Source organism: Dendrobium catenatum, unplaced genomic scaffold, assembly GCF_001605985.2.
Source record: "Dendrobium catenatum unplaced genomic scaffold, ASM160598v2 fragScaff_scaffold_1282, whole genome shotgun sequence".
Classification (NCBI taxonomy): Eukaryota; Viridiplantae; Streptophyta; class Magnoliopsida; order Asparagales; family Orchidaceae; genus Dendrobium; species Dendrobium catenatum.
The window spans coordinates 353214-363226 of record NW_021319744.1 but is presented as its reverse complement, the minus strand read 5'-3'; the positions used below and the strand labels follow the sequence as shown (position 1 = coordinate 363226).

The 10013-nt window shown below is 43.0% G+C and overlaps 1 protein-coding gene across 1 annotated transcript in view; it reads right to left on the bottom strand.

The window, feature by feature from the left end:
• LOC110108320 overlaps positions 1 to 10013 on the bottom strand; it is a 13917-nt gene that overhangs the window by 1600 nt on the left and 2304 nt on the right. The window contains exons 2-4 of the mRNA XM_028699413.1: positions 6146 to 6226; positions 5979 to 5991; positions 4747 to 4749 (exon numbers count right to left, since the gene is read on the bottom strand). Coding sequence (XP_028555246.1) covers positions 4747 to 4749; positions 5979 to 5991; positions 6146 to 6226 — 97 coding nt within the window. The remainder of the gene's footprint in view (positions 1 to 4746; positions 4750 to 5978; positions 5992 to 6145; positions 6227 to 10013) is intronic.

The window sequence follows — 10013 nt, the reverse complement described above, 5'->3', positions numbered from 1 at the left end:
ACAATTTAATAATGAGAGTTTTCACCTCGGGGATGATCACTCAACTACACTAGGCTTTGGCGAGAGAAGATTTTGCAACGCTTGGAATCGAGATCACCACTAGGAAGACGATGTCGAGGTCTTTGTCCACAGAAAAGAGCCGGAGTGTGGAGTGGCGGATGTTCCAACGATGATCCAACGGCTTGGTGGATGATGCTCTTCGATCGACAACGCAAGTTGATACCGGATGCGGTAGATGTGCCCGTCCACGGTCTCGTCGTGTCCAAGTTGTACGTCAAGAACGGGGATGCCAGAAATGTTCGTTCCGTCCTCATTCGTCGAAGAAGGAATTGATCAAAATTTGAAATTAATTTCAGATTTTGGTTAGTTTTGGAGGAATTGTTTGAATTAAATTTCAAATCAATCGTAATTAAGGCCTTAAATGGGGAGTAATAGAGGGGCACAATAAGGGGGCCGGCGGCTTGTAGAGGGAGGGAAAGGGAGGTTATGAAATTTGAAATCCAAATCTATCGCAATTAATACATATTGAATTAGCATTGATTGGCTTCCCCCATGCATGGGCCGGCGGCATTCAAGGAGAGGGAGGAATTGTGGAGGTGATTTAATTAATTGGATCCTTGATTGGATTCCAATATGAGATTGAGGAGAAGAGAGGTGGCCGGCCCTATAGGGAGGAATTTGAGGAGATTTAATTACTTGGATTGTGGGCCCAAGTAATTAAATAAATTAGAATAGGAAATCTGAAATTAAAATTCAGATTTGTGGAGGCTTTAATGGTTGCATAATTAGTGTAGGAAATTTAGGAGAGAATTTAATCCAAACCAATTTGAATTTGAATTTTGAACTCCCTCCAAATTTGTCACCTAAATTAGGAAAGAATCAATGAAATTAAGAGGGGGGGGGGATTAATGGTTGGTGGTTATAGTGGCTCGGCCGGCGTGTATGGGATGGAGTGAGGTAGTGTTGCGCGTGCGTGTGGGCTAGGGAGGGGCCAAGGGCGGCGGAGGAAGCTGGGTGGCGGCGGTGAGAGCAGGGAGCCAGCGGGATGTAGGGGAGGGAGAGGGTTTGAATGTAGAGGTTACATGCAAGGGGAAGGGGTCGGGTGGCTGACCGGCAAGTGGTGGAGTGGTGGGGAAGATCCGACGGCTAGGGAGAGGAAAGAAGAAGAAAATAGGTAGAAAAACCAAGAGCTCACCAAGGGGCTGTTGGGTATTGCTTTGAGCTCTCCTAGCTAACTCCACGCTCGAGAACTCACAAAGATAACTCTAGAACTCACAAAGAGATCCAAAACCCAAGTTGAAAATTTCATATCAATATTCATCATCTCATATTAACAATAGCAAAGGACCTATATATAAGTCTCAACATAAGAAAGCAAAGACCAATTCCTCGTGGGCTACATCAGACTCAACTATAATAGTACAATAGGGATACATAAAGAACTCAAAAATGCTATATATAAATAAAATAAAACTGCTTGAATCTGGTCGTTAATCTGCGTTCTCCGGCGATACATATGCTTGAACCTCTGATCGATGTCCTCATCAGTTTGTTGCCCATAGAGCAACTTTGTCTTTTGAGTTTTCTTATGTTTGTGCCTATATATAGGCCTTAATCTATTGTAATAGACGATGATTGATATATAAAAAGAAAAATTCTGGTTTTCTTCTTTGTGTGTTGTTTGTGAGTTTTCCACCATTCCTTAGTGGGTTGGATGAAGGTTCCTTTGGAGTGAGGCCACGTAACACCCAACAGCCGACGAGCTCTTGGTTCTATCCTTTCAATTTTCTTACTGTTTTCTTTTATTTCTCTTTGCTGCCATTTTTCTCTCTTGTTGTCACTTTTTTTTTTCTTTCAATCAAAACAGTCCACTTTCACTAGCCGCCCCCCTCCAAACCCCTTCCAACAACAGGCCCGTCCCCACCACCCAGCAAATGACCTATCCCACCTCCCTTAACCACAGACAACTCCAAATCATCCCAATCTAGCTACCACCGAGAGCCCTACCTCCACCACAAAATCAGCTGCCCAACTCGCAAGCCTTCAAAATGACTTTTCATATTCCTTTGACCCTGCACATTCTACCAAACATTAATTAGACTTTCAAATTCTGAAATCTAATTAATTTTGGTGTGTTTTCCCAAGCCACCTCACCCCTCCCAAAATCAGCCATTAATTCTCCCTCCACTTTCCCAAACCTTTTGATTACGACATCCACTCCAATGTCATTTAATGAGCTATCTCATTAACTATTATTCCCTTTATCAAAGCTCCAATTAATTCTCAACTTTCCAAAGCCTCCTCATTAATCCAAACATTAATTCTATCTCTTTCCCTAGTTCCCGCTTAAATATTATTAAGTAAGGCAGTCATAACTTCTCCCATTACTCATACACCCTTTCCTATGTGCTGCCATTAAGTGTTGGGTTGCTATCTTATGATGTTGGTTTGTTCCATAACACCCTCCCAAATGTGCCCTTGCTACTATCCGTGGGTTGTCCTGCATCATCTGGTATCAAAGCATGGCTAGCATGCGCTACATGTGCTAGAAGTTATCCTAGGAGCTTACCTAACCATTCTTATGTATTTTTGCATTGCATATCATCATTTAACCTAGTTAAGTTACCGTTATGCTTGTTGTCCACATCATTCATGCACACATCTAGTGAATGTTTGTGGGCTCGCGAAAATTCAGCCTCGGCCTCCACTCGCTTTTCTTATTCGGCGAGGGAGTTTTAACGAACTAAGTTCCGGGATAAATTTTGGAAGGCAGATGGGTTTGTAGATAAGACACTACCCAGAGATTTCGCCCTCATTTGGTGAGGACTTATGATCTGAGTTCTGGTTTCCTATAGGCGCAAGCCCCTATAGTTAATATTACCCTCCGATCACGAGAGAGAACTTCGATTTAAAGGCTAGTCGTCAATCAGATATGTATAGAAATTACATGTATCTGACATATAGTAGCAGCAAAAGGGCATTGGATGTTGGAAATTTGGAAATTTTACCGGTTTGGATGTTTGGGATTTGAAGGTTTGATATTTAAAACTTGAAATTGCACCATCCTCACACTTAAAGCTGATGTGGGGAATGGATGATGGGCCCGATCAAGATCCCATGGTTCCGTCGTCCCGGGCCATCGTGGTCCCTAGTCTACTTAGTCAGAGGAGGAAGTCGACCCAACCTGACAGAAGGATCCTTGTCGGCAGCCAGGGTTGCTTCGTCCAAGGGGACCTTTATACACGGGTTGAATGTTTTGTCTAAGGGGACAAATTTGAATCCACCTTAGCTGACAGAGGGCTTTGTGCCTATCGATCATATCCTATTGATTCATATCTCAAGGATTTAACGCCAATAAGGATCGTATTGGCTCTGGCCATAACCGCTATCTGTGGCCATTTGCGGGCAAAACCATCGGTTCAGAGGGCCCCGGGTCATAACCGTTTACCTGCAGTGCCATTTAGCGGCAAAAACTGCCGGTTAGAGGACACGTACCACGTCCTTACTGGCAAGAGATTGTTTGAGAATGAATCCTAGTGATATTTTCGACTAGGCATTTGGCTCTTTGTGAGCTAGAGTTTTATTTGAATTTGTCCAATCGGCAGACTGTTGCGGAGAGTGGATGGGCTTTGCTTTAAGTGTTGGGATGAATAGTTTCATTTTAAATATTTTTGGATTTTGGGGAGTTTTTGGTTTTTCTTTGGATTTTGGATATTTTGGAACGGCATTGGAAATTGTTGGGGAACCCCTCCGGTTAAAATCTTTCATTCAACACGGCCATCATCGGTGTTCGGGGTCATTTCTCTTATGGATTGAACCCTGTCAACTCTGTCGGGTTGTCGACAGAGGATCGGGTTTCGTAGACTTTATGCCCTTTGATAGTAAATTCTCATTGTTATAAGCCTTGAAGGCCTAATATGAATGTATTAAGAATATAACGGTCACCACAATTCATATATTTGTTTGTTGGTTCGAACCCTATCGACTTCTATTGATCGTATAGAAGGATCGGGGTTCGAACTTGAATTTCACTTGTCAACCGCCGCCAGCATCCCTAGACGTCACATGTGTACCAATAACACGCTCGCGGGGCTCATGCGGGTTTATAATTATTTTACCCCTTTAGTGTACCTATGTGTATACAATTTATAGTGCACTGTGCAGGGTACTTTGAAAAATTGTAGATGTCTGTCCGTCTGCTAGTACGAATGTTGCAGATCCGGTGGCATGATGTAGCAGCTTCTAGATAGAATTGTTCGCTGCTTCGTACAAGGTAGACTGTCGTGCACTACTCGTTGCTTTCTGCAGGTGGATCGTAGTGCACTAACTGATCTCCTGCTTGGTGTTTTGTTGATGCTTATTATTCATTGTAGTTCTTTGACATTTGCTTATTAGATAATGTTCTATGTGACTAAACGAATTTCCCAGAATGACTCGTATGAGCTTGCATTTGTTGTAGTCTTTGGCTCATTGTAGTACATCCGTCATTGTTATGGTGAGACAGGTAGATGTATCCTTCTACAGACTGAAATTGAGCTCAGGGATACTACATTTCTACTGAAGTCTTTCATGCATCTACTTCTGGGTGGATGTTGACATTACATTCGTATTCATAGATGATTTGGTAGTGATGTTGCAAGATCTTTCTATAGTGGCATTGAAGAATTCGTATTGTTTGCTTGTGAGTGAACCGACATTTCACTTCTATTCGGGATTTAATGAATGACTCTCATTTCATTCATTGACCTGCTTATTTGCAAGGGGATTACATGTCTTCTACGACAACCTCGCAGAAGTATTTGTTTAGGAAGACTGTCCAATGCTTCTGCATCGGAATCCACCTTTCACCAATCTCGGGTGGTTTACGATTGATTTTGTATAGACAGATCTATATTTGATCGGGCTTTTAAAGATGCCGTAGGAAAGTCATTTGCACGCAGTACCATATCGGCGATGTACTTGCTTGCAAAGACGGATCTTCTACTATCAAGTAGTATGCTGTCTTCTCAATCTACAGGCATATTGCTAGCATTGGAGGTTTCAATGATGTATTTGGGAGACATTACACATTAAACAACCATTCGTTGTCCTTGTGAGTACATTGCATTTAACTTATAGGAGCTATTGTAAGAGTCATATGTAACACCTGGAGATGATTGGTGTTGCTTATGCTGATAGTTCTATGATATCTACAAACATTTAAGTCGCTCTCGTAGTTTGACATATGTATTAATTTAAATTGGGTTCTATCAAGTTCCCAGCACAATATTGGCAAGCTCAAGGTTCTATGTCCCTTGTAGTCTGAATCTTCAAAGTTCAGTAACATGTCGAGCTGCTTGTTCAGAGCCTTCTGAAAATCTTGCACATTGTTAATTTCATATATGACTTGATTTGGGTTTCAAACTTTGATTGAATTTGATCTTTTATACTTCATTTGAGTTGTTGTTCTGATTCACAAGTCCCACAGTCATTGAGTCACATCTTTTGTTCTTTGAGTTCACAGGTCCAGGTTTACGATTTCACCAAAAATTTCGGCACGCCTCCCGGCGTCTCCCCCTTTAGGAACGAAACTTACGAGAAAACTGGGTCTTTCCCACGCTACGCGTCAATAAAGGCGGTGTATGGTAGCGTTCCTCTGACGGACACACCGCGGCGTTGATTTTTTGTTCCTCCACCACGCGAATAAACGGGTGTATGGTGCTTTGGCGGTACCTGTTAAATGACACAATTGTTTTTCCCCCCGCTCGGGGGTACTTATAAGTGAACCCCGCCTCGCCGTAAGGTGCCGCACCGGGGTCCCTTCCCACGCTCTACGCGCAATAGGCGTTGTATAAGGCGGTTTTTCCGGTGCGCCACGAACCTGAGTAAGTTTTAGGCGATTGCTCGCGTTCGTCGTAAGCTATCAGGACCGGCGTCTCGATCCTACCACGCGCAATAAGGCGTGCTATATGGAGTTTTTTTCGGTCTGCTGCAAACACGATGGCTGAGGATCTGAGTTAGAGAGTTCGTACCTTCGCGGGCTTTCGATGTGGCGGTTTAAAGATGCACAAGTTTGCTTTCCCCCGCTCAGACGGTACTTATAGTGACCCGCCTCGCCGTAGGTGCCCGCGACCGGGGTCCCTTCGCTTGAGACCTCGTTCCTTACCTGTTCCTTCTCAGATTTGGATGTTTCCTCTACAGCGATCGTCGCAGGACGATTGGAAATAGTCCGAGCGCCGAATTGGCACTGTAGAAAATATTGGCCTGAGAATAAGTTCTGGAATACGTTCCGGGGACGATTTATGTCTGGTCTGTTCGTCCCGGGACGATTTGGCGAATCGGCGACCGATAAGCACTGATTTGCAATAAGAAAGCACTCGTTTGATCGAGAGAGAAAATATTTTAATATTAAGAACTATCAAATGTTTTAAGAGAGAGAAAAGAGACAAGTGAAGAAAGAGGAAAAGCTGGGTTTTTGGAGGCGTGAGCGCTTTTCGTCCCGACGCTTGCTGTTGAGAGAAGTGAAGATCTCGTGTTTAGGATCTCCGAATCTCTTATTTTGTTTTCAAATAGATATGAGTTTTTGACCGAGCTTGTGATTTGTTTTGTGTTTTCGTAATCGACTTTTTCGACGTGATTTTCTTATTGACACCAACTTTCACTGGCACAACTTTTATATGTTACGTTATAGATTGATTTTATTGTACGAGAATTTGACTGTATTCTACTGAAGATTTTACCGGTCGGAATTGATTTCCTACGCGATTGTAATCGAATAGAAAATTATCAGGACCTTGAATTGATTTGATTTCTATAGGGCAATAGTTTGTATGGATGTTATAGATATTCTAAACTTAATTAGGAAAGATTTGGAAATTGTGCCTTTTGTGGCACGGATTTTTTGTGTAAAGTCGACTGAACTGCCGTTACGCTGCCCGTTATTTTCGTGATGTTCGCGATTTGTTTGGAATTGATAGATTTAGATTGATGTTGCTTCATGAGTATTGATAGATATGTTATAGATTGCATAAATATTAGTTATTGAACTATTATTGATACTGGGAAACACGTATAGCCTGGACTGAACCATTGGTTGGAGGTTGATATTGACCCTGGGTACATAGCGAGGTGGATGGGGGGGGGGATTAATGGTTGGTGGTATGTGGCCGGCGGTATGGGGATGAGGAGGTGTTGCGGTGGTGGGGCTAGGGAGGTGGCCAAGGGGCGGCGGGAGAAGCTGGGGTGGGCGGCGGTGAGAGCAGGGAGCCGGCGGGATGTAGGGGAGGGAGAGGGTTTAAATGTAGAGGTTACAGGCAAGGGGAAGGGGTCGGGTGGCTGACCTGCCAAGTGGTGGAGTGGTGGGGAAAGATCCGGCGGCTAGGGGAGAGAAAAAGAAGAAGAAAATAGGTAGAAAACCAAGAGCTCCACCAAGGGGCTGTTGGGTATTGCTTTGAGCCTCTCCTAGGCTACTCCACGCTCGAGAACTCACAAAGATAACTCTAGAACTCACAAAGAGATCCAAAACCCAAGTTGAAAATTTTCATATCAATATTCATCATCTCATATTACAATAGCAAGGACCTATATATAGGTCTCAACATAAAGAAGATGCAAAGACCAAATTACCCTCGTGGCTACATCATGACTCAACTTATAATAGGGGGTACAATAGGGATACATAAAGAAACTCAAAAATGCATAAATAAATAAAAAATGTAAACTCTGAATCGTGGTCGTTAATCTGCGATTCTTCCGGCGATACATATGCTTGAACCTCTGATCGATGTCCTCATCAGTTGTTGCCCATAGAGCAACTTTGTCTTTTGAGTTTTCTTATGTTGTGGCCTATATATAGGCCTTAATCTATTGTAATAGACGATGATTGATATATAAAAAGAAAAATTCTGGTTTTCTTGCTCTTTGTGTGTTGTTTGTGAGTTTTCCACCATTCCTTAGTGGGTTGGATGAAGGTTCCTTTGGAGATGAAGGCCACGTAACACCCCAACAGCCGACGAGCTCTTGGGTTCTATCCTTTCAATTTTCTTACTGTTTTCTTATTTCTCTTTGCTGCCATTTTTCTCTCCTTGTTGTCACTTTTTTTTTTCTTTCAATCAAAACAGTCCACTTTCACTAGCCGCCCCCCTCCAAACCCCTTCCAACAACAGCCCGTCCCCACCACCCAGCAAATGACCTATCCCACCTCCCTTAACCAACGACAACTCCAAATCATCCCAATCTAGCTACCACCGAGAGCCCTACCTCCACCACAAAATCAGCTGCCCAACTCGCAAGCCTTCAAAATGACTTTTCATATCCTTTGACCCTGCACATTCTACCAAACATTAATTAGACTTTCAAATTCTGAAATCTAATTAATTTTGGTGTTTTCCCAAGCCACCTCACCCCTCCCAAAATCAGCCATTAATTCTCCCTCCACTTTCCCAAACCTTTTGATTACGACATCCACTTCCAATGTCATTTAATGAGCTATCTCATTAACTATTATTCCCTTTATCAAAGCTCCAATTAATTTCTCAACTTTCCAAAGCCTCCTCATTAATCCAAACCATTAATTCTATCTCATTTCCCTAGTCCCGCTTAAATATTATTAAGTGCAGTCATAACTTCTCCCATTACTCATACACCCTTTCCTATGTGCTGCCATTAAGTGTTGGGTTGCTATCTTATGATGTTGGTTTGTTCCATAACACCCTCCCAAATGTGCCCTTGCTACTATCCGTGGGTTTGTCCTGCATCATCTGGTATCAAAGCATGGCTAGCATGCGCTACATGTGCTAGAAGTTATCCTAGGAGCTTACCTAACCATTCTTATGTATTGTTGCATTGCATATCATCATTTAACCTAGTTAAGTTACCGTTATGCTTGTTGTCCACATCATTCATGCACACATCTAGTGAATGTTTGTGGGCTCCGAAAATTCAGCCTCGGCCTCCACTCGCTTTTCTTATTCGGCGAGGGAGTTTTAACGAACTAAGTTCCGGGATAAATTTTGGAAGGCAGATGGGTTTGTAGATAAGACACTACCCAGAGATTTCGCCCTCATTTGGTGAGGACTTTATGATCTGAGTTCTGGTTTCCTATAGGCGCAAGCCCCTATAGTTAATTACCCCTCCCGATCACGAGAGAGAACTTTCGATTAAGGCTAGTCGTCAATCAGATATGTATAGAAATACATGTATCTGGCATATAGTAGCAGCAAAGAGTATTGATATTGGTAGAAATTGGATTTGGAAATTAGGTTTTGATTTTTGGTATTTAAAATAGAAATTGCACCATCTAGCACTTAAAGCGGATGGTGGGGGAATGGATGATGGACCCGATCAAGATCCCATGGTTCCGTCATCCCGGGCCATCGTGGTCCCTGGTCTACTTAGTCAGAGGAGGGAGTCGACCCAACCTGACAGAAGGATCCTTGTCGGCAGCCATGGGTTGCTTCGTCCAAGGGAACCTTGTAGACCGGGGGTGAGTGTTTGTCTAAGGGGACAAATTTGAATCCACCTTAGCTAACAGAGGGCTTTGTGCCCTATCAATCATACCCTATTGATTCATATCTCAAGGATTTAACGCCATTAAGGAGCGTATTGGCTCTGGCCATAACCGCTATCTGTGGTGCCATTTGGCGGCAAAACCACTCGGTTCAGAGGGCCCCGGGTCATAACCGTTTACCTGCAGTGCCATTTAGCGGCGAAACTGCCGGTTAGAGGACACGTACCACGTCCTTACTGGCAAAAGATTGTTTGAGAATGGATCCTAGTGATATTTTCGACTAGGCATTCGGCTCTTTGTGAGCTAGAGTTTATTTGAATTTGTCCGCCTCGACAAACTGTTGCGGAGGGCGGATGGATTTTGCTTTAACTGCGTTGATGGATTTATTTCATTTTTAAATATTTTTGGAATTTTGAATTTTTTGAGATTTTCTGGGATTTTGGGTGGAGCTTGGAAGATACTTGAAAGCATTTGAATTAACCCTCCAGTTGAGATCTGCATTCAACACAGCCATCATCGGGGTGTT